Source organism: Chiroxiphia lanceolata, chromosome 13 (genome assembly GCF_009829145.1).
Source record: "Chiroxiphia lanceolata isolate bChiLan1 chromosome 13, bChiLan1.pri, whole genome shotgun sequence".
Taxonomy (NCBI): Eukaryota; Metazoa; Chordata; class Aves; order Passeriformes; family Pipridae; genus Chiroxiphia; species Chiroxiphia lanceolata.
The window spans coordinates 20,583,529-20,608,930 of NC_045649.1; the positions used below are offsets into that span (position 1 = coordinate 20,583,529).

General features: G+C 40.4%; 1 protein-coding gene and 1 long non-coding RNA gene across 4 annotated transcripts in view; both read left to right on the forward strand.

Annotated features, from left to right (window-relative positions):
* CDH11 (cadherin 11) overlaps positions 1 to 15,740 on the forward strand; it is an 88,168-nt gene extending 72,428 nt beyond the window's left edge. For all 3 annotated transcript variants that reach the window (XM_032701194.1, XM_032701197.1, XM_032701195.1), the window contains exons 7-13: positions 805 to 992; positions 2,405 to 2,658; positions 3,824 to 3,960; positions 4,156 to 4,277; positions 5,194 to 5,311; positions 11,233 to 11,484; positions 12,821 to 15,740. In XM_032701194.1, coding sequence (XP_032557085.1) covers positions 805 to 992; positions 2,405 to 2,658; positions 3,824 to 3,960; positions 4,156 to 4,277; positions 5,194 to 5,311; positions 11,233 to 11,484; positions 12,821 to 13,317 — 1,568 coding nt within the window. In that variant the 3' untranslated portion in view covers positions 13,318 to 15,740. The remainder of the gene's footprint in view (positions 1 to 804; positions 993 to 2,404; positions 2,659 to 3,823; positions 3,961 to 4,155; positions 4,278 to 5,193; positions 5,312 to 11,232; positions 11,485 to 12,820) is intronic.
* A 924-nt stretch (positions 15,741 to 16,664) lies between these two features.
* LOC116793433 lies at positions 16,665 to 19,938 on the forward strand. The gene is made up of 3 exons (XR_004359481.1): positions 16,665 to 17,008; positions 18,037 to 18,177; positions 19,731 to 19,938. It is a non-coding gene; the product is annotated as an uncharacterized LOC116793433 (long non-coding RNA).
* Positions 19,939 to 25,402: the final 5,464 nt, after the last annotated feature.

Here is a 25,402-nt window from a genome sequence, read left to right on the forward strand (position 1 = left end):
CAGGAACAGTGTTGCTCTCCTCTGGTGTCTCTGAATACCCAGGGAAACCTCTGTAAGGCAATACATCTGTGGGATGTTTGGGAGTGGTTTTCCTACTGGAGACATAGGAAAGCCATTTTTGTTTTGATTTGGAACTCCATACAAATTTGGTACATATTTTCTGTGGTGCTGAATTTTAATAATCATTGTTACTGTACATTCACATTACAAAGTAAAGACATAGAAAGCAGCAGATTTATTCTTTAGCCAGCACAGCAGAGAGATCTTATCCAACTCATTGAATATAATTTATGGCTCCTGGATGAATGGGCAGAAATGCTTCTGGACTCAACAGAGTTGAAGGTCAGACCATGAGCATATGAAAGAGAGTTCTCCTTCCATTTCTCTAACAACATTTCTGATATAAATGATAACCTTGATGTCACAATTTCTGCATTCTGAATGTCCTTTTAACCCCCCCTGAACAGAGAGGGACAGAGATGGAGTGTAAAACATCAGGGAGGAGATTAACCGTGTGCTTTAAGATTTCACAGATGACTTGCTCCTCAGAGCTCTTTTGAACATAACATAACAAACATAACATAACAAACATAACATAACAAACATAAAAAACATAACATAACATAAACATAACAACACATAACATAAACATAACAACACATAACATAAAACAAACGTTCCTTCAGGGGGGTTGAAAATGTAAAAAAATTACTGTGTTTATTTGGAACTTACAAGTTCAATGAGTTCAGTACAGCTGGAGAGCAGAGTGCACACTTCAGGAAATGCCTGTTTTCCCTCGCCCAGGTGTGTACCAGATGTCAGTGTCAGAAGCAGCTATCCCAGGAGAGGAAGTAGGAAGAGTGAAGGCCAAAGATCCTGACATTGGGGAAAATGGCTTGGTAGCCTACAGCATCATCGATGGAGATGGCATGGACATGTTTGAAATTACAACGGACTATGAGACTCAGGAAGGGGTAGTAAAGCTTAAGAAGGTGGGTAATACCCACTAATAAGCAGTGTTCTTTGTTGCTGACAGAATATTTGGTAATAATGGATTACCACCTAAGCTAAAATATTAGTAAATGAAAATTCACTTAATTTCTAAAGGTGTGATTAACTTTTAATATTACATTTCCCTATTAGCTGAATTGGAATGGAAGAAAATAACCAAGAAGAGTTACATAAATACTGTACAGTGGATTAATTGCACAAACTAAATGAATTCATAATAAAAAGTCACAGTAAAATATGATGCCATCAGCTTCATTGTTAATAAAGTTTTGCCCAGTGCTGATAAGTAGCAGACATTCACTGTTGCTTTATGTTCAGTCTGAACAGCCTCATGCCCAATAGTTTGGATTCTTCAGCTGTGCATTGTCCACAACAGTGTTCTGAAGGAGTCACAGGCTATGCAAAAAGCAGCAGAGGGGATTTCATGTACAACCCATCAGTGTGAGCTTTGAAAGTGTTATTAAATTAATTTAGAATTCCAAATTATAAATCATAATTTATTCATTATTTAGGCATTATTATTTTGCCCTTTGTATCTTCAAAGCTGTTTATCTCTCTTGGAGATAGTCAGAACTTAGAGGAGAAGGCCGGGGCAACTTAACTTCATAGTTAGCCCTGCCCTGCCCTGCCCACTGAGGCAGTCCCCCAGAAAGACACCCAGAGGTCTCCTTTACTCAAAACGGTGCCCTGGTTCAATTCCTGTATCTGTTCTAGAGGTGGAAGTGGATTTTTTGTGTGTTTTAAAATACAAAACACACAAGCTGTGCATGGTGGGGCACCACTCAGTTTATGGTGTTAGCAGACTTTGGGAATTGTGGTTGGCACCTACAGGATGAATTCGAGGCCACCAGCACTGCAACTCTTATGCCAATGAAAGTGCAGATGTGCTGTGACTTTGCTCAGGCTCCCAAAAGGACTTATCTCCATATTTTCCCCACTACTTAAATAGTTTAACTTCTCTGTGTCCTATCTCATGGGACACCCAGTAGCAATTCAAACCACGCCCATATAGAATCCTGCCAGCTGGGGATAGAGGAAACCTGGCCTCTTGTGGGAGCCCCTTCCCTGTCCCTTGCCCTTTTGTGCCACCTGAAAGGCTTCACAAATAACAGGTTAATTTTCCCAGTACAGATGATTTCCTCGGTGATACAGCAAGCAAAGAGCAAGGCAAGGACTCTGCTGTGATACTTTGAGTGCCTTCCTATGCTGCTCCATACATAGGATGTAGCTCCTTCCGTTTGAGTCTTTCTGTTTTTAAATACACACATTTCAGTCCAAGCTTGTTGACAGATGCTCACATTAGTTTTATGTATTGAATACAAGGGCACTGCTTGCTGCTTTTACACTCTGGATTTCCTAATTATGGAATGCATTGTCTTCTTGTTTCTCGCAGATTTTAGATTATGAAACCAAAAAGTCCTACAGCCTAAAGGTGGAGGCAGCCAACGTCCACATTGACCCCAAGTTCATCAGCAATGGGCCGTTCAAGGACACTGTGACAGTGAAAATAGCAGTGGAAGATGCTGACGAGCCCCCCGTGTTTATGAAGCCAGGTTACATTTTTGAAGTACAAGAAAATGCAGCATCTGGTACTGTGGTGGGAAAAGTACATGCCAAAGACCCTGATGCTGCCAACAGTGCTATAAGGTACACTGCATTCTTGCTGTTTGCTGCCAAGCATTAGCTTTTCAAATTGTTATGCAGGTTATTAAGGCAGTGCGAGAGAGCTACGTACACCCAGAATATTAATAACTTTAACTCTCCAGCATTGGATTTATGCCTTGTTGCAGTTTCTCAAAGCCTGTATCGTACCACAGCTGTGTCTAATTGAATTATACTTTAAGGCATCTTTGTTAACTCTATTCTAAATTATAATTTCCACAAATACCCTGTGCTGGTATTGCAATGTGTTTTTTCCTGAAAACATAGAAATCTGAGCAGTAGATTAGAGACTGTGTTGTGTTGTTAATTGCTAAAGGCAAGCACATACAGACACCTACTTTCTGCAGTTATGTTGGATTGTCTTGGAATCATGGAATGGTTTGGGTTGGAAGGGACCTTAAAGCTCATCTCGTTCCACCCCCTGCCATGGGCAGGGACACCTTCCGCTAGCCCAGGGTGCTCCAAGCCCCCTCCAACCTGGCCTTGGACACTTCCAGGGATGGAGCAGCCACAGCTTCTCTGGGCAACCTGTGCCAGGGCCTCCCCACCCTTACAGGGAAGAATTCTTATAACAGTTTTTATTAGTTTATTTTCATTTGTCATGTTCTCAGTGTAAATTAAATTATAAAGCTCTCTTCAGTGGGTATACTTAACATTTCAAAGAATTACAATGTGAAGATATGAAAGTCAGAGCTGTCTGAAGCTGTACGAATGTGCAGATAGGGGACAATATTTAATAAATTGGTATGATCAATTAATATTCTGAGTAAAGAAAAGATCAGAAGACTTAAAAGATGGCCATGATTAATATGAAACAGAAGAAAACACAAATATCTCAGTAGATATTTTTAGCATGTTTTGTAAGAGAAAAAAATAAAGAATATTTTAGGGCTTTAATACAGAGACTTCAAATCCAGCAATTTTCACTTATTACAAACATTCTGGTGTATTATTTTTCTAAATGTAGAAACCAACCAGGTGATGCTCCTTTTTAAAGAACATGTATCATCCCTTTGACAATGATATTGAGGGCAACAATAAGTGTACTACTTGCAGTTATTCAGAAATAATAATTATGTAGAAGAAATCTTGACGTGCAAAACTGGTAAGCCCTTCTTTTCTCTAATTGCTGATTTTCAATCTTCTTTAGATATTCAATTGATCGTCACACTGATCTTGAAAGATATTTTGTTATCAATGCAGAAGATGGCAATATCAAGACAATAAAAGCTTTGGATAGGGAAGAAATTGCTTGGCATAATATCTCTGTGTTTGCAGTTGAAGTCCGTAAGTATTGCACTGAGGTAGTTTATGATCAATGGTATAAATTCTGTACCCTTCCAGGTGTCTCAGTTTGATAAGCTGCAGTAAATCCCAGTAGAAATACCTCCATCTATTGCATTTTTCCCTCGATGCAGGTGGGATTTTGTTTGTTTTGAGGGGTTTTCCTGCTTCTCATTTTGGTTTTGCTTTCTCCCATAGACAAGCAACACCAGGAAGCCAAAGTCCCTGTGTCCATTAAGGTGGTTGATGTCAATGACAATGCCCCCAAATTTGCAGCAGCCTATGAGGCCTTTGTGTGTGAGAATGCCCGGAGCAATCAGGTATGGGCTGCTCTCCTCCTTCCCTCTGCTCTCCTCCTTCTCTGCCCCCCTTCTTCCCTCTACCCACCTCCATCCCTATCCACATCCATCCCTACCCATCTCCTTCCCGCTGCTCTCCTCCTTCCCTCTGCCCACCCTTTCCCCACCCACCACCTTTCTCTGCCCATTGCCCTCCCTGCCCACACGGTTCTTTCTGCAGCGTGTCAGCCCAGTTTTGTTCTGTCAGCTCCAACGAGTGGCAGTAAATGAACACTCATTTTGAAATTTTGGCCAAAATGCCTGGAGCACACAGAAAGGCACTGCCCTGTGTTTTTGTTTGTGAGCTGCTCTCAATAGTCACACACTGCTTTGTGCATTAGTTATGATTGGTGTTGGGTGTGAGAATCCACCAGCAGCAGCAAAGCTGGTTTGCTGCAGCTTTCCCAGTTGTGAGCCTGGTTTGGATGTTACAGAAATATTCAGAGAATCCCAGTGCAGTGCTTGTGGAACTCAATTGACAGATTTATTCCTGGCAATTTGTGAGGAAGAGGGGTTAGTATTGTACAGGAACACGGCTCTACACATGGACTGTGCCCCTGCAGTTCTTGTGGCAGTCTGAAAAGAACTCTCAGCTGCTGAGTTTTCTGCAGGATTTTATTTAGTCTGTTGTGTTATCATTAGCACATATTTGTATATAAGAATGCAGAAGGTGTATATTTTTACAGCCATAGTTCTGTGTTGGTTAGATTTAGTAGCAAATAAAGATTGCCTGTTGTAGTTTGGCATCTGCTCTCTGTTTATAATCACGTACATTTGTATCTGAGGGGGGTCTGCTATTTCACAGTTCCTTATATTCAAGAGCTGTCTTGGAATGCTGTTGGTATGTGATGTACCCAGAGAAGAAGCTGTTTGTTTATAGAGTGCTTTTCTTTTGCAGCAATTTATTACAATTAGTGCTGATGACAAGGATGACTCCGCCAATGGACCAAGATTTATCTTCAGTTTACCACCTGAAATTATTCATAATCCAAATTTTACACTCAGAGACAACAGAGGTTTGTGTGAAGATCCCCTCTATACTAGAGCCTAAAGAAATGACAAAGCAAAACCAATGGCCAACCTAATGTCATGCAACAGCGTTGTTATTAACTCTGTCAGTGTCTGCTTCCCAGAGATTTAGGGGAGGAAGGCAAAAAACCACAGCTGAAACGCAAGGATGTTCTTGGAACAGCATAATGCCTGTTAACTCATTTTTCTTTTCTTGAATGCATATTTTAAATTGCATAATAATACCTTACATGAAAAATCTGCTTCCATTTTATCTGCCGGGAAGAGGGTAAAAACCACTGCTAAACATTCTCTAAATGTAATTGGCAGATCTCCTTCATTTAGAGAAACCTGACTTGCTAAACTGAAATTAGCTGAGACAGTAGAAATTGTTAGGTCTGTATTTGTTCACCTTACTCTGCTTGCCAATTTTTGTAAATCATGGATCCCAAGGGACATGGACTAGATTCCCAATGGAATCAAATCACTGCCTTGTGCAGGAAATCCAGGTGGGGATTCCTGTTGTGGAAGACACCTGGATTGGGTGTATCTCACGATATGGGTGTCCTGACCCCCTGACCATTTCGCTGTTCATGAAGTAGAGCAGAGCCTTGCACTCAGATTGATTGCAAGATGGAAGAAATCTGTAGGCAAAGACTTCAGGCATAGGTGAGTGTCAAAACTTAACTGATCATCTGACATAAAGCATCACTGACCCTGCCTTGCCAAGGCTGAGGGAGTCAGAGGCGGGTGGAAACAAAAAAAAACACAGGTTCAGCCATTATACATATTTATTCTATTTATTTAATGATAATCAATATGATACTCTCATTCAATGTTCATTTCTAATTTCCCTGCACAGGGCAAAAATTGTTTCAGCTTCTAAGGAATTGTTTTTGATTAGCAAGCTTTAATGTCTGAAGGAAACTTAAGTGTTTTCTGAAAAGAAAAACTCCGTTGAGCTGGTTTAAATAACAAATCCAAGAGTGCCAGAAGTACAAAAGGCAGCACAATCCACATACATGATTTCAGTACAAACTCTTATGTTGTGGCACAGTTTATATCTCTATCTACATCTGAAGGGAGGGTAATTATTATCAGAGTTCCCAAACAACATTTCTGTTATTCCTGACTGATCAAAGCAATCCTGTTGCCTGGTGCTTGACACTCGTACATACATAAGCAATTCATAAAGGAGCCAGGGTAAGGATATTTATTCTCTTTAAAGCAGTAAAGCAAAAGTTCTGAAAAATTCATGGATGTATTTTTAGAGAGAAGTAAATAAGAATGTTCTTTACTTGAGACCCTGAGGTCAAGTTTCGCTTTAAAATATATTTTATGGTCACCACATCAAACTGAAAATAGATTAGATTTTATAAGTGTAGATCAGAGTAGAGGTGCTCTGATATAGCCGCAGGCAAGTGGTATTATGGCTCCTGACTCTAGCCAATTACATTAATCCTTCATTTCCATATGCAGCAAATTCATTACTGACAAAATTAACCCAGATATAAATGTTTTGTAGTTGAAATTATCATTTCAGTTTAATGTAGTGTCTGTACCTGACAAACCAAGATGGTATTTAAGGACTGAATCTTCCCATATAATTTTGGTTTTGGGAAACGAATAGTATAATGAAATTCATCCATTCCAATCCTTTCTTTCCTTTATTTTGTACAATCCTCAGTGCAATGGTGTTGTTAATTTTACTACTTCTGTGGAGTTTCTTGTAAGTAAGTTATGGTAAAGAGCAAAAAAGTTAAAATTTTATGTACTTCCACATAAAAAAAAAACTTCTCAGGGAGATTGTGTTACCATTTGCAAGTCAAATAATTTACGTGATCATTCGAAGTTGATTTTTTTCAGCTGTAAATCTGAGTATTCTATATACCATGCCACTGCTTTCAGAGGGAGTTGGTAGTTTCAAAGAAGAATGGCTTTATTAACTGTGGAGAACAGTTAATGAAAACTCCAGTGTTTGGGCCTATTACTGAACTTTATAGTGAATACAGTCCTATAATTATCATTTAATAGAGTTTCTTTTTACCAGCTCCTGAAAGTAATCACACATCGCAGTAATCCAAAAAACATAATCACGTTCTATATCCTATTAACAGCCTACTGTGTTCCCAAGTCCTCAGCTGAGACTGTCTGCCATAGAAAACACGAGATAATGGCTCGGCACACGCTGGGATAAAACACTGAATTACTTTTGCACTGTTTCCTCATCATATATCCCACAAATAAACAGCGCCGTGTTCGCTCCATTCAGTTTTGTTCCCATTGAAGTCAGAGCTTCAAAAGAGCAGTGAAGGCTCGTGACACTTCCCAGCACAGACACAGGTTTTTAGGAAATTCATTTCCTGCTTTTAATCCTACTGGGCCCTAAGCTGAGCTGCCCTTTGGTTGGGCTCACTCACCTCGTGTGGCAGCTGGCACTGCTGGGAGGTTGTGACCACCTCAAGACAGGGCTTTACAGAGCTTGGAATTAAATTTGTGAGCCCACTAAAATAAGGGACATAAAATCCACTTTTGAAATATGAATGTATTCTCTGGCTTGCAATTTCTTTTAATCAAAACATTTTGAAACACATGAACAATATATTTATAGGATTTTGCTGTGGATTATCCACAGGAATTACTGCTGCCTGGGAATGGTTTTAGGCAGCCAGACCTCTGAAATTGTTTATTTTATTGCTGAATCAGCATTCACACTCTGATACAGGTAATAATGTTCACACTGCAACCACCTCCATTCATCTAGAATCCTCCTTACACAATATAGATGTTAACAAACCCCCCAGAGCTGAGCTACATTTACCTGTATGTAGAGGAACAATTGGAAAACCATCAATAAGGTCACCAGAGAAAAAGACGAAAACCAAAGGTCAGGAGATAAGTGTAAAGATCAGCGTGGAGTAATTCAATTATAACTTCTAATTGTGAAGATTTTATAGACAGTACAGGTAATCTTCACTTACAGCACCTTTGGATACTGGATATTTCAGGCAATAACAGCTGGGAAAATGAGAGCTTGTGTACATCTGAGAATGGTGATGAGCTGGCTGTTTTCTTCCCTCTGCCTTGTGCTGACCCCCACCGTGTTCATTAGGACTGTCAGTCAAGTCACTCCCATACGTGCTAAGTAATAGTTTTAAGATGGAATTGACGTTTAACTTCTATTGGCTTAAAAAATGCCATTTTACCTGGATTATAGTTAGACTCCTGGGACTTGAAAATAATCAAAAAGCGAGGATGAGAATATTAGCTAAGATTATATGTTATCTTTTATCTAGGTAAAAGAAGGTTTTTTCCTCTTATGGAAAAAACTACTTCTAAATGTGAGAAGTGAACATAAACAGTAAAAAAAAAAAAGATTAAAAAATTACTTTTTAGGCTTCATGTACAGTAGTCCTTTTTAAACTTTAGCTAGGACTGTTGATTGCATTTTTCTTTTTAAAAATTTATGTTAAATTAGAAATCACGTTAAATAGATAAAGCACCTATTAGATCAAATTCAGCTTTTGTGTGATGCAATCAGTCTAATCTTTATGCAATGTAATGTACCCAGTCTGTACAGTAACTGAATAATTTGCCATCTTTTTCTTATTTCTAACTGAGAATATTATTTAAGCTGCCAAAATGCAAGAAAAAAATGAAATATATAATAAAAAATGCGTAACCAACAGACTAGATATGCTAATATATGGTACTGCCTGTGTTTCTTTCCACTTTGCCTTTGCAGCCTCAAGGCAGCTGTAGTTCAGTCCACTATTAATGTTCACATTTTTTGCCACAAGAATAATCTGTCCTATTGTGATTTTTCATTTAATAGAACAGATCTTGGTTCTTATACTGAGGAAATGAATTAGTAATCGCATTTTAGAAGACTCTGGAGAATAGTTTTATTCTGTATCAATATATATTAGTTCAAATTAGTTGATAGATTAATAGATATTAGCTGTTATATTTCTATTTATACATAATTCTTACAGGACCATAAATTTAGAGTCCTAACATAAGGCTCCTGATATAATTAAGGTGCTTTAAAAAGTTGTGCTACAAAGTTTACATGTTGCATGTAAACATTTAGGAGATTAGAAGGCCTCTGGAGGAAACAAAGGGCACCTTCAAAAGCCACAAGTGACAATCAATCAGATCTTTATCAGCTTCTCTTTCCTTAGCAAGTGTGACCATCATGTAAAAGAGAACTTCACAAGCTGTTTTCTACCCAGTATTATTTTTGTGAGTCTTCAACACCAAAACCACCACAATTGTGTCATGCTCAGGTGCCCACCCAGGGCATCAGGAGTGGTGGGTCTGGCAACAGAGGGGTAGATATGGGGGATGAATTAATTTGGTATGAAGCAAGCGGATCCTACTTAAAAATACTCATCCTTTCTGGTGTGATCTGCAGAAGTTACTAGTGGGAGAGTCAGATAAGCAGTGCAAACATCCCTCTCCCAAAAATTGACCTGTGTCCACCAAATTTGGGGACATTTTCAGACCTTGCCCTACCTCAGGGGCACTACCTGTAAGGTTGGTTAATGTAAGACAAGAATACTTCTCTTTGAGTATAATTTATTCACAAGCTTCCATGGAAATAGCAGTGATTAGATCATTAGGAGAGGTTTTATGATTTGCATTATTAAATCCTGGAATTTATGCTGACTCTTCAGCAGGAAAACGATTAATCTTCTGCAGTACCCTGAGGCAGCAGTAAAGTGGGTGCCATCAGAGGTGAATAGCCCTCCCTTACTAGATAAAAGGACTGGCTTTTTTTTTTTTCTTTTCCTTGTATAGTAAAAAATGAAGAGCATGGCAAACCCAAAAACCTTGTGTGAAGTAAATCCTCATCCTAAACTAGTTTTTGAAGGTCTGAAAACCATGGTTGTTTTATTTGCTTCAAGATGTTTACAATTGTTATAAACTTTGGTTCAGTCTGAGTTGAGAAACAAGGAGCACAATAAAGAAGCCCCCTTTGTGTTTCCCAGGCTCTATCCAGCATGGCTGGGAGTGGAAAGCACTGGCTACCTCAGCCCGGGCTGTCATCTCACATACTTCCCTCTCAAAGGCTTTTACCTTTGACTCGTGCTGAGATGGTAGCTTGGTTTCTGTCCACTGCACCAGGAGACTAATGACAGGACATCTCTCAGCAAGAGCAGGAATGGCATTAGAGAAATACTGCCAGGAGTTGGACTCAGTGATGCTGGTGGGTCCCTTCCAACTCAGGATATTCTTCAATTCTGTGATTTAACTCTTCCTCATCTCCACATAATTCGGAATGTGCCCAGACATACAGTATGTATGATCTGACTTCTGGTTTGGGGAGTTTGGGTGATAAACAGGTTCTGATAAAATACTGCTTATGAAAGAGGTCAACACTGAGGCTCAAATCTCCCAATACACAGCAAATGCTGGCTTTTGCTTTTGTGGGAGTCTCATTAACACAGTCCATTTGGGTACAGATTTCTGTCGACCATGCCTGTAGGTGTGACTCCAAGAACAACACATCAGGGACATTTGGTTTTTTCCACTCCAGTGAAGGCTTTAATTCTGGAAAGATATTAAAACTGGCTCAAACAGCAACAGGAAGGCCCAGTCATTCTGATAGTTGAAGAAATATAGAGTTTATCAGAGAGTTAGTGGGGTGCTCTCATGAGGTGCTAACAGAGATTATCTGTGTTCCTTGTGTTGCCCTCATCATTGTACAAGAATTAAAACTGTGTGGTACTGTGTGAATTAAACATAATAGTGTAATTAGTCTTGGATCACTAGGAAGATGACACTTTGTATTGGTTTATTGTAGAAATAATACTAAAGCACTTGAAAATTGAGAGCCACTGTTGCAAGATATAATTTTTATTAATATTGACTAAGAGGATGACTTTGTGGAAAAAGTAACGATGACTCTCTCTTCTTTAAACAGATAACACAGCGAGCGTTCTCGTCAGGCGTGAGGGATTCAGTCGCCAAAAGCAGGATTTATACCTTCTCCCCATAGTGATCAGCGACGGGGGGCTGCCCCCCCTGAGCAGCACCAACACGCTGACCATCCGGGTGTGTGGCTGTGACAGCAGTGGCTCCCTCCTCTCCTGCAACGCCGAGGCCTTCGTGCTCAACGCGGGGCTCAGCACTGGCGCCCTCATCGCCATCCTGGCCTGCATCGTCATCTTGTTAGGTAAAACCAGGGCTGGCCTCAGGGCTCTGCCCTGCTGTTTGTGTTAAAAAGTTAACCTTGCCTTCAGTGCCAGGGTGGTTAAATGGATCTTAATTTCTTAGCTGTTATTTTTACAGGGGGTACCAATCTGCCTGCCTGTGAGGAGGCTTAGGGGGCAAGCTAATCACAGCATTCCAGAGCCTGAAGGGAGCCTGCAAGAAAGATGGAGAGAGACTATTTACAAGGGCCTGGAGTGACAGGACAAGAGGGAACGACTTCAAACTGAGAGAGAGCAAGTTTAGATTTGATGTTGGGAAGGAATTCTTGGCTGTGAGGGTGGGGAGGCCCTGGCACAGGTTACCCAGAGAAGCTGTGGCTGCCCCATCCCTAGCAGTGTCCAAGGCCAGTTTGGACGGGGCTTGGAGCAACCTGGGCTAGTGGAAGGTGTCCCTGCCCATGGCAGGGGGGTGGAACAAGATGAGCTTTCAAGTTTCTTCCAACAACCCAGTCTATGATTCTATAATAACTGCAATAGCAAACACCAGTGAATTTGTCTTGGTGTGCTTGGAGAATGTCCTTTTGTGACCTAATATCAGTTAATCAGGGACACTGTTTAAAGGAGGTCATGACATAGAGTTTTAGGTTTTGTGATCTTCCCTAGATGACAAGTTCCTTATTGAGGTCAACCAGGATTAATGGCTCCTACCAGCTATTCCCCTTACACCCTCTTGTGTTGAAGATAGATGAGTGGCTCAGAAGACTGGATTTTAGTGTGTGAAGTGTTTTAGTGCTGTGAAGTGTTTCCTGATGATTTGAAAATATTTATATAATTTTTTTTAATTTGCCCATAGTAATTTATAGTCTTTCTTTTCTTACATATTTTAAAGTTATTTTATAGAAATTTGAAGTGAGAACAACAATGTGTGTTTGGAGGTGTTGCTTAAGAAAATTCCATTTTAATGGAAATGACTTGTGGAGTTGAGATTTGGGCATGCAGGAGAAAATAAAGATTCATTCTTGCTTTCTCGCAGATATTCATGTGATTGGGCTGCTCAAAGGCAGTGTCACAGTGTTCCTGCAGCGCTAGGGGCCCACAAATGCTTTCCTAGAATTAGTCTTGCAGTAATGAGCAATTAGTAAGAGCAGTGGCACACGGCCCAAACAGGAAGCCTCAGATCAGTATGTTCATTCTGTGTATAAACATCTCTGCTGTTACCTAGCAAGGTATACTAAAAATGCAGATGTAGGCAACCATCCATGATGAACAAAAGCCGAGGATTCAGTGAGGGCAACAATCTATTGATAAAGGAGCTGCTGTTTGAGAGTCCTGGCTAACTTCCTGCTTTTTTTTCTCTAGTCATTGTAGTGTTGTTTGTAACACTGAAAAGGCAGAAAAAAGAACCTCTGATCGTTTTTGAAGAAGAAGACGTGCGGGAGAACATTATCACCTATGATGATGAGGGTGGAGGTGAGGAGGACACGGAAGCCTTTGATATTGCCACGCTGCAGAACCCCGATGGCATCAATGGGTTCATCCCTCGCAAGGACATCAAACCCGAGTACCAGTACATGCCCAGGCCGGGCCTCCGGCCGGCTCCCAACAGCGTGGACGTTGATGATTTCATCAACACGAGGATACAGGAGGCTGACAACGACCCCACTGCTCCTCCCTATGACTCCATCCAGATCTATGGCTACGAGGGCAGAGGCTCAGTGGCTGGGTCACTCAGCTCCTTAGAGTCAGCGACGACAGATTCTGATTTGGACTACGACTATCTACAAAACTGGGGACCTCGATTTAAGAAACTTGCAGACTTATATGGCTCCAAAGACACTTTCGATGATGATTCTTAACAATAAAGTTTAAGATTTGGCCTTAAGAACTGTGTCCGATGTTCTGAAGAATCCAGAAGAAATGTTAGCAGGTATTTTTTTAAAAATCAAGAAAAATCTCATTTAAACATTTAAGTTTGACAAAGAGGATTCCTTTGATAGAAAAGGACATAAAAGTGGTAAATACTGTGAAGTACCTTTTCCTACAAAAGGCAAATCTAGAAGTTGGCTACCAGCTTCACTAAAGGAAAAAACCCACTTAAGAAATACAAAATATTTAAATGAAGGAAAATGCTAAAAGTGAACCTACAAACAAGGGAAATCTTTTATGTATTATGAACACCTAAATCTTTTACATCAAAGAAGCTTCCACGATTAGAAAAGATAACAGTTCTGAGCTGTAATTTCGCCTTAAACTACGGACACTCTATATGGTAGTGCATTTTTAAACTTGAAATATATAATATTCAGCCAGCTTAAACCCATATGATGTATGTACAGTACAATGTACAATTATTATGTCTCTTGAGCATCAAACTTGTTACTGCTGATTCTTGTAAATCTTTTTGCTTATACTTTCATCTTGAACTAATACGTGCCAGATATAAAAACTCTTGTCTTGTTGCAGTGGGAGGAGCCCTATTTCTATGTCATTTTTAATGTATCTATTTGTACAATTTTAAAATTCTTATTTTAGTATACATACAAATATCAGTATTCTGACATGTAAGAAATGTTACGGCATCACACTTATATTTTATGAACATTGTACTGTTGCTTTAATATGTGCTTCAATATAAGAAGCCGACTTTGAAATAAACTGATTCTTTTTTAATTCTTGTTCTGGTTATTAAGCATATAAGGAAAAACATAGTGTTTCTAATGTCCCATTTATAGTTCTGACTAATTTACTACAATTGTGACCTTTTAATAGCCTTATTTATTATGTGTTTGTAGCTGGTTTGTTGCCTTGTTAAGTGATTATTTAAAAATCAAGTACATTTTACAAATGTTTTTTAGATTAAAAAAATGTAATGTCTGGTGAACATTTTGTACCCTCTCTATCTCCAGCTTGTGGCTGCTCCCAGAACACAGTAAGAATAGTCATAGAAGACTACTGTGTTTTCTGGATTAAATTAAGTGTAATACTTTTCAATATTCCCCATGTAATATGCCTTTATCTTATATCTTAGGAATTCCAGAGGTCTCAGAAGTGACTTTGTAGGTGGATAGGAGTGCTCTGTACTTACAGTGTACTCCAGGTCTGTGAGCTCCCCTATCTGTGCTAAGCTTCTGCGGGTTCTAGAGACTTAAACTTGACCCACTTTAGCTGTCAGTTCCCTAAAGACTGTTCTACCTGACAATTACCTTACCTGAGTAGTAATTAAGATTCCAGCGCTTACTTTTTTTCTTTTAATTTTTTTCCTTTTTTTTTTTTTTTTTTTTTTATCACTAGCATCTGCGGATAGAAACACATTTACCTTGTGACCACAGAAGTGCAGAAACACAGAGAGCTTTGGGAATTGAGCTTCGTAATGGATGTTTTTAATCGAAAAAGTGATTTATAACTTTTTTTTTTTATTAGTTCAGAAGGAGCAAGGGATTGGAATATGTTCTGTGCATCAACATTTTCTGCATCTGTGTAATGCTGTGCTTTTGCTGAATTTAATACAGTTGGCTGTTTAGGGTCAGAGATCAGCAGCTGCAATATGGGAAGAGGCAATAAATAGAACTTATATACATTTTCCTACTCTTCATATTACACACCCTGTCCTTCATTTGCAGTCAGGTACCAAACTGCTTGATCTGAGAGGAAATCTGATTTGTTGGTGTATCACTTTTCTGAAGACCCCCATTTATGTAGTTAGATTAAAATTTAACTCCTTGAAATTATGACTGGTGTTTCAGCTCTATATCCATAACATATTCACTTGACCCATTATATCCCCATGTTTTCTAAGGCAGGGTTTGCTAAATCAGCAGATTTGCTCTACAATGTTTATTGTAATATTTCACTTTTTTATAGGTGTATGCATTCTATATAATTCTATAGTTTATTATTAACTTGATTCAAATTTCTTTGGTTGTTGTTTTTTCTCTGTTTATAATCCAAAGAATATTTTGCTAGATTTGCACATTTCTCCATTATAAATTTAAATAAGCATTAAAAAAAAAATTAGTATCGATTTACAAATTAATAAATTGAAATAAAGTAAAAAATAAGTAATTTGTAGGACTCCATCCTCATTGATGCTATCTGGGTTTATTTCACTTTTGAGCAAGTTTTAGAATTAATAACTGCATTTTTTACATTTTTATGTTTAATTTTTAAGAAGGACATTGTCAACTACATTTTTTTAAATAGTTTTAAATGCTTTGAGTTTTAGTCTCTACTGTTTGTAGTGCTCTCGTAGATGCTTGGAAATAAATTTTCTTTCCCTGCTGGTTTTGTCCTTTTTCATTTGATTATTTTTCCTCCTTCCCAGTGAACATGCAATTACAAAGTGTTTTATTAAATTAGGCTTGCTAATCTCAGCCAACACCACCTCTGAAATGCTGGGAATTACCCTCATTGTGTGTCATCTGCAGCACCTCAAACCCACGGCGTGTTTTGGCACAAGAACAGGACGTTTATTTGTGTTAAACTTCTCCCCAGCAGTCGGGGAGTCTCAGGTTTATAATCTGAGAGCATAAACTCAGCCCAGCCCAGCAGTCCCGGGTTGGTCCCGACACACAAGAGGAGTTTGTCGCAGCGTTCCCAGGATCTGAGCCACCTGGGAAGGACTTTGATCACACAAGTTGCTTTAGCGCAGTCTCTTTGTCTTCCCGACTGAGTTCAGGGAAGGACTGAGCCTCACACCCATGGAAGGAACTGGAAGACTAATTACAACTTGAAGAAAACCCTAATTAAAGGAGGATCACCACGGCTGAGCCAGGTAAGGCAAGGGACAGCAGCAAGTGCAGGTGGTGTTTTGGCCATTTTTCCCTCTTAGAAGTGCTGCCTGAGGCATCATTTAGGGGGATACAAAAAAACCCCTCCAAATACCGTCAGTGGGATGTTAACAGGAGTGATTTTCTTGTGAGCTGAGTGCATGTGTGAGCAAAAATCCTCAGCTTCCTGCCTGTCTGGGTATCACCAGGACTAGCACCCTAGCGGGGCTGAGGAGCTGCTGCCTCTCGAGTACCCGCAGCGTGTTTGAGCACCAGCCCTCATTTGAGCACCAGCCCACACTGGCAAGAATCGATTAGGAATGCAAATACAGGGCCAGTTGCTAAGGGAACTCTCCAGCTTACACTGATAGGGAAGGGGAGGGTTTGTTTGGGAATTCTTGCATTGGCCTCTGTCCTGTTCTTGCCATGATGTCAAGCAGTCCTAGATACCATGTCAAGGGGTACAAGCCTGCAAGCTCTCCACCAACATTGATGTGATCTTGTGTGAGCTCCTGCCACAGAGGCTGCTACACCAGAGCTGAGGAAAGCTTCTAAAGAGCTTGCATGTTTTCTTGGCTCCATATTGTTGACTGACTGACAAGACAAAATGCTGAATTTTACCATGTTGCATCTGATAAATTCAGAGAGAATGTGAAGGATAGGAATTTAAATAAGGCTCACAAAGAGGCAGCCTTAGCTTTCTGGAACCCAAACACCTGCAATTCTTTTATGTCTTCCCCATCCAGCAGCATTCTCGGAATGACATGATTTTATTGAAAGGGTCAGTAAACAAAAATCTACGTAGGCCCTGTGTAGGTTTCCCCATTGGTCACTGATCTAAATGCTGAGCTACTGTAAAGTTGAACAATTGGCACCAGAGTCACACTCTATATTTAAAAATAAAATTAAAGCAAAAAGAGAGAGAAGAAAAAGGAATGGCTTGGGAAAGGGAATAAGTGAACTTCTCAAAGTGAATTAGCTGCAGGTCTCTGGACCTCTGCTATTGTTTTTATTCATTTGGGCTGAGATTGGGGCTCAACCAGTTTGACCCATGTTCAGCATGTTCGTGCACAAAGTTTCCATTATTTAATATCACTGACCTCTGCATTTGATAATTTCAAATTTACATCTTTCCAATCTAACTGAGCTGGGCTCACTACAAACAATCACACAAACAATTTTAGCCAACTCCAATTTATGGATTCATAGTCATTTGAAAAATTGTTTCTGCACAAAGTCCTGGGCCTTGCCTGCTCACCAACTTGAGCTCTGTGGTTTTTCACTCCCTCCCTTAATTAACTACAAACCCCACTTCCAAAATTAGGTCCCCAGAATCGGCACAGCAGAGGAGGGGCAGAAGCTGTGCCATCACTCCAGGCAGAGCTTTGCTGTGTATGACACAGTGACTTCATGTGTGTGTACCCGCAGTGGACTTTGCTGAGGTGCCAGACCTCCAAACTCCTGGAGGTGGAGGGTTTTACATGACAGGGGCAACTGCTTCTCCACGTGGTGGTTTCTGCAGAGTACATGGAGTGTTTCGTGTTTCGCCGTGGAAAGAAAACACAGAACACAAAGGGGGAGAGATTTGCGTGGACTGTGTGTGGCACTCAGACTTCTTTCTGGGTCAGAGAAAGGTCCTTCTCAAGAGTCTTTCAGACTTTCGGGTGAAGCCAATTTGTGTTCTATAAATAATTAAATATTAACCCAGGCAGTGAATTGAATCTGAGATTTTCAAAGTCCTTGTGAGTTCTCTAACTGCCAAACTCAAAACCTGACAGATTTTTTCTTTTCTTTTTCATGCTTGTTTAGTCCGTTTGCAGTAGCTCATAACTGCATCAAGAACATCAACAGTTGAAACACCATCCATGGCTGGGGGGGAAATCTGCTTTGGAGGGACAAATTTATAAGTGGTGATGGGGATAATTGTCTACTACCCCATCCTGCCAGGAGGTGAGAAGGAATAGACACATCTCTTGCCCGCATTTCTTTTTCCTTCTATGTTTGTAAAATCAGGATCAATACCTAATTACTCAGCTATCTAAGTCTAGGAGAAGATTTTGAGTCCTCTTGTCTGGAGTTGTTTGTCAGACTCTTGATTACAGGGATGCTTTTTCAAAATAAATCAAAACTAAAGCTTAAAAGTTTGAACTTCAGCAGCTTTAAAAACTAGAAAGAGGAAAAAACCCTTACTCTGTAGTTTTTTTAAAGCTATCCCTTAGCTAACTCAAAGACATGCCTTGCATTTTTGGTGGTTAGTGAAAGAGGCTTAGACTTTGGACTGAGGTTACTGATTGCTTTCCCTTTTTTTTTTTTTATTTCAAACAAGGGAAAAACATGTTTATTTTAATTGAACAAATCCATATGCTGCTCCTCAGGCCTTTTGCAAGTGGAGGTTTTGCTTTGCTGTTGTTGCCTTCTTTTCCAACCTAAATCATTCCATGAGTCTGTGACTCACTGCGTTGACTGCCAAGGCAAATTTCCTCCAGCTCCATCCCCAGCAGGGCTTGCAGACACCCCACTCCTGTCCCTTGTTAAGTACGAAGCGCTTCTGTATTGTTCTTTCTGATACATGGAGGCTGAAGGGGGGTGAGGGTGGATTTTTTGGTTGTTCTTTGTGATATTTGGAGGGTTTAAGGGGACCTGGGGCGGAATTTTCTGTTGGTGTTTAGAAGCTACGATGTTTTCGCTTCCACAACTACAAAACTGTCTTTCCCTGTCCACATGCTGTGCTCAGTGCCTTCTCCCTGAGTGGTAAGGAGCAATTTTTCAGGGAGTGAAAAACTCCCTCATGCTTGGCAGGGCATCTCTAGAAAACCCCATTGTTCCCCTGCTGCCAACGCTGCCCTTCCTCCCAGGAGCCTTTTCTCCCTGCTGCAGCCCCAGCTCATATTTTCCTTCTTCTTATTAGAGCACTGAAGAAAGTCATCATTAATCAAATGCAAGCACATTTAGCAAAGTTCAATGTGTATGAAAAATTTATGTCAACCTTTAGGCTCTATGACAGTCCCAAGGCTTCACTTAATAAGTTCTATAATGACTTACTGTTAATGGCCAATTCACATTATCTCTTTGAGGTCTATTGGGTCTTTCAGTAACATTTTCTATTATTGATTATGGGGCTGCTGTACATTACCCAGACATTGAAGCAAGACTGTTGTTTGCATTCTTTGCTTTCTAAAATGGAAAGTTGGATGCGGTAAACTATAAAAACTAACAGAACAAGATTTTCTCTCATGTTCTGTAGCTCCAGCATAGTACAATAGTGAATGAAAGAGCAGCTGTTTGTGGGGGCTGACAGAAGCTCTTGGAAATGAGTAGAAATTTGACATACCTTGTCCATTGATTCAGCAGAAATCTACACTTCAAAAGCTGTCATCACCCAGCCATCTATCACCCTCCTAACAGCCTCAGAGGAGGTCAGACAGAATGGCTGACTGCCCTGAGTTCTGCAAGTTTGTTCTCTAATGAATCATATGTAATCTCAGACATTTAATTTCTTTCAGAATTTTATCTCGGGAAAAAAGATTCGGGAAGGTTTCTGACAACACCATGAACTGACCATTTCTGCAGCTTCATGCAAAGCTTCAGCAAACGCTTTTCACTAAACACAATCTCTCAAGATTGTTCAGTTCTCATAATTGTATTGTTTTCTAAAGCCTAGATCCTGTGTACACTATTCAGCACAATGTTTACTACTGTGAATAAATGGCAGCACTCATAATAGTGAGTCTAATGAGGTAACACTGCTGGAATCCAAGTGCTCCCATGCTCCTGGAAGCTGCTACGTCACACTGTGTTTAAACATCATTCAGTGAAGGAACAGGAACACTCTGTGTGCCTACACACCCTGCCACTGCACTGCAGAGTGCTCTGAAGTGCATGGTGTCAGGTATGATTCCTCTCATGGAGAAAAGTTCCCCCAATAACACCTCAGTGCCTCACTTAGAATTGCTAAAAAGACGTATTTTCTTGTCATGGCCACTCAAAAAGAACAGACTGTTCCATTCACGTAAGTAACAATGTGCAACTGTAGTAAGGATGAAAAAAAATAGAAAAATAAATAAAGACAAAGGATTTGCTTTGCAATAATTTTAAAAAGAAAGACGAAAACAGCATAAATTCATTGTATTAAGAGACACTGAATCACCAGCAACATCAGCCACTACATCATAGAATCATAAGATGACTTGGGTTGGAAGGGACAGTTAAAGATCATCCAGTTCCACACTCTGCCATGAGCAGGGACACCTTCCACTAGACCGGATTGCTCAGAGCTCCATCCAACCTACCTTGAACACTTCCAGTATGTAGATCAAAAAAGAGAATTTGTTTTTCTGTCTTGCTACCCCCTTCTCCCTGTGCCATCCCGCCCGCAAGACTGAAGTTGCTCCAAATGCAGAGCAGCAAGTTCAGCAGAAACCCTACAGAACACACGGCCAGGGCAACACTGAGAACGTGCACACGGGCTTTGTGCTGTGCCTGGGGGTGCATTATAAAGCCCCCTAATACTGACATGGCTTTTGCATTACCACCTTCACCTTCCTGATGCTGCACCAGCATCTTGGTGGTGGGAGAAGTGGACGAGTACATTCAGAGATCTGTTGGCTGCTTTTCAAATGAGATCATGGGACACACAAGCTATTTATCGCCAAACTCTTTAAAGAATTAAAAGCTGTGCATAACCCTGAATATTCAGAGGAGACTATTGCTGGTAAAGTGCTCTCAGCCATAGTAGATAATCAGAAACTTTAGCAAAAAAGCTTTGCTATTAACTCTACTTCAAAATAAAAAGGGCATCTGTACTTGACTGCAATAAAAAACTAGTGCAAAGTGTCTGCATGACAATAACGGAGATCACAGTTTTAATGAGAGTTGGGGAAAAAGAAAGACTAGAATTTCTGACTGTTTATTTGCCCTTGGTGGATTATGAGATGAAATGAAAGTCCCTGCTTTTTTTAGCACGGAGGTCAGTATGCGGTCATGCTAATAAAAGAGCACTAGACTCCCTCTGCACCTATAAAGTTGAGAACCCAAACTAATCCTTCCAGTGCAGTGCAGGAAGCCATATGCCAGTGATGCACTGCAGACACAGCCCCTTCCCATCACACGTACCAGAGGTGAGCCAAGGTTCAGGAACATGCAGATGCTCTGTTTGTTTGGAGCTGTGGAGATCACCGTAATAACCTGGCTTGACGAGCCCAGGCTGGGACATTTCCTGTAAGCCACAGACTTTATCTTCTTTGCTCCCAGTTTGTTTTGGCTGCAAAATTTATGAGATATTCCTGGGAGTCACAAACTAGAATAGTCACTGGTGGCTGAGGGATTGAGGGCTCCCTGCCTGGCGGACAGGACCCCCGGGCTGCACTGGGAGCAGCGTCAGTGCCAACTGCAGAGCTGCACCTGCCAGGAGAACAGTGTGCTGTGACCACACCACCAAAACCCACCACCCCTCTGTCCAGAAAACATTTTTCATTTTGGGGAGTCGGGAAATGGTGGGACAGAAGCATTTCTAGGAAGGGTGCCTCTGTATAAGGCCAGGCAGCAGGGGAAGGGGAGGAGCTCACCTTCAACCATCCTGATCTCCCTGAGCTGACTACTATTTGTCTTGAAAACTGTTTCAGGGAAGAGTAGGAGGAGAAAAGATTCAGGTAAATTGCTTTTTATCTGATTGGTACAATGTCCTTTAGGGAGAAAAATAGAAGCCTACAAGACAAACAAGATAATCTGTGTGTGAGAGGGTGTAAGAGGGACTCAGCCCTCAGTGCTCACCTCAGCCACCACCCTGATTGCATTGCCATGGTGGAGACCAACACCAAAGCACATCCAAGACAGGCAGGTCAATATGGGGAGAAGACTTTTTCAATGGTAGAAGAAAGGACTGCTCTGTGTCCTGGTAGGTGGGAACAGCTCCATTCACAGGCCCTGCAGGTCTGTGGAGGGTGTAACATTTGAAAGCATCTAGACACCCACTGACTTCAAATATTAATCTTGCAGCTCTAAAACCCCTTTTTCCCACGAGCCCATTCATCTTTAAGAAGAGTGACAGATTCCTAGAAAACTTTATCTGTTCTCTGATGGGTTCTTTTCCAACCCTGCTGTGCTCCAGGGCTCCCCTGTAGGTTCAGTACCTCAGTGCTGTCTGAGCAGTGAGTCTGTCACGTCAGAGCATTACTATAAAACATGATATATCCTCCAAATCGTGGAAGCTTCCCTGCTCACAGTGGAATGACCGGGAAGCAGAGTGTTCACTAGGTAAAAGACTCTTGCTCTTAATAGGCCAAATTCAGAGCTATTTGTCTGGCAAAGAGTTTCCCCTCTCTCAGAAATTCAGGTTGAATTCGCCTCACCATTTAAACTCAGAAGACTGAAATGTTTGCAGGCTTCATTAGCCCTGATTTCTGACACAAGAGCTCCTCCTCTCCTTGAGGTTCTCCAAACAGAATTGTGTGCTCTTTTTACTCTACCCATGCTACACCCAGAAAAGGTTACAGGTTTGATTTTTCTCTGGGGTTTTTGTTGTTGTTCTCCCTGAAAGATGATATTTTCTTTCCTGATCTCTTTTAGATTCCATTTAAAACATGTTCTGTTTGTCACCCTGAGTACTCCATTAATATCCTTGCCACAAGCATCCACAACTCAGTGTATTACTCTCCATTAGGAAAATTTATGGTATGGGTTTAATTTGTTTCAGTTAAAGATCAGCGTTGTCACAGAGGAGCATAATATCACTCTCACCGGTTTAATGAATAAATAAGGTAAATACTAAATCATTGCTCACTTCTGCAGGTCCTTCTGGTTCACTTGCAGAAGCTGTAAGGAGTATGGAGATTACCCATGAAGGCAAAGTTCCTAAAGTTTAGGGCGCATATTCCCCAGAAATATGGTCAGATGAATCACTGGAGTTACTCTAGGGAGAAAGGTGCCCATATGCAAATTTAATGCAGAATGGTCTCACTCTGCCAAGGAAAAGAGAAAGAAAACCACAGAGGGTTTTAGGGGCTACCAGTGCATATTATTCAACTTTCATTAACTCTGCTAAGAACAAGCCAGAGAATTGAATTTGGAGTCTTGCTGCAAAGCTAAACTGCAGTCCATCTGTTTTCCATCCCCAACAATGGATAGGCCAAAATTTATGCAAAAAAATTTTTTACTCTAGTATTTGAAGGTTGAAATAGCAGTTACCTGAAAATTTGGTGCATCTTCCCTCTTTCAGAGACGTATTTTGGAGGAGCTTTTTGTATTCAGGCTTCTCATGGCTGTGTTTGAACACCACTTGAAATGATTCAAGAGTTTTTCTTGACAAACGGTTGCTGTGATCGAGGGCCCATATGGCTTGTTTTGGAGTGTGTAAAGGTCATTGCTTCTGTTAATACAACTAGTACAAATACTTCCCTGCCATCTGACGATGTTCCTCCTTATTCAGATTGGCAGCCATTTCCCCCCTACAATCTGGAATTTCCTTTCAACGTGGGCTGTTGAAGTGGAGATATAACAGTTTTAAAATCAAAGGTTGAATGCTTCTGTTGAATTATACTTGGAACCGAACATGTTCTGTACAGTGAGAACATCCCATATGGAAAGGACATATGTGTTGGATACAATAATACATAAATAGTGGATACAATTTTATATAACCCTTATATTCTTATAGCTGTTACATATAATCCTCTAATGAGACAGGTGAAATAGATGGCTTCAGATGACTGATATTTAAGTCGAAAGCTTACACAATAAAGAGGGAGTTTTAAAGACAGATTTAGTTGTACATAATTTTTCAAACATTTGCATAGACATAAGACACTCTTGAAAACCCTGTTGAACTGTCTTTAAACAATAAAACTAGAGACAGCACTGGAACTTCACGTTGAAGATCCACCCTGGATGGACACTCACATAAACATTCATAAATTGTCCAAGATAAACTATTTAGACTAATTTTTTTTCCTGGTTTAGTTAGAAAAAAAAATGTATCAAGTTTTTGGAGGAATGAAGTAAGTGAGAAGTTTCAGTGAAATTGTTCGAGCTAAGATTGAAAGAATCCTGACAATTGCTTTTGTTGTGAAATTTCAGCATTGCTAAGACGTGGAGCTCGGCTGTGGGAACTGGTAGGAGGAAAAGTAACCATGTCATCACTGAGCTCTCCCTAAGAAAACCCATGCCAATGCAGATGTCGAAGACTTGAGGAGGAGGAGGAGGGGAATAAATCTCAGTTTGCAGATGGGCAGCGAAGACCTGTTATTACTTGGCAGCTAAATTCTCTACAGAGTCTGGGCAGAAAATCTTCCCATCCTGTCCTTGTCCTCCCCAGGCTCAGCATCAGCCCCTCCTCCCCCACCCCACCAAGGAGCTTGAGCGCTGAGCTGCCTGGAGAGATGGTTAAAACAGGATGTGGGAGGGGTCCACATAATGACATTTCTGTTGATTTTAAAGGAGATTAAATAATTTTTTCTATTCTTAACAAGCTTTAGTCATTTTATGAACCTGCATTACTCAGCTTCAGAAGTCAGGGAACAGCAATGATGCATTTCATGCTCGCAAATGACTTAGTTGCAATATTTTTTCCTCATAACCACTGTATTACTTTACAGAATTTTCCAGAAATTAGGAAAATACTTGTTTTCCCTGTGTTGACTGAAACACTGGATCTAGTTTTGCTGGAATAATTTTTAAAACCTTCTCCTTCTGACATTTCATCTCTGTTTTTTCTTTTTCTGTCAGTAAATATGAAACATTGACATTGCTTTGTGAGAACCTTTTGGGGAGGAGGTCTGGGGAAATATTTTATTCTCTTAACATATGTTCCCTAGAAATTAATCACTTATCAGATGAAGAACCTAATGGTTTGTGGTCATGCAGTTATTAAGGCACATTAAGTACTGAAATGGAGCTGCCTTTTTCCAGCAGTACTCTGATAGCCAACAAGCCTTTGAAAAGAAATCCACATGCTTATTCTATGCTTTTTCATATATCTGATTAAAAATTAGCTGAGTTTTTAAACTGAGCTGTGTGCCAATGGTATATAAAAGAAGCATTCAAAAGACTTCAAAACTCTGCTGGTGTCTCATGCAGGCTTCAAAAGAACCCTAAATCTTGTGTCCTTTTTTACCAAAGCGTTTCCCAACATTCTCCTTGTAAAAGCATCTGTGCTCCATGAACCTTTTTGAAGGTTTTCATT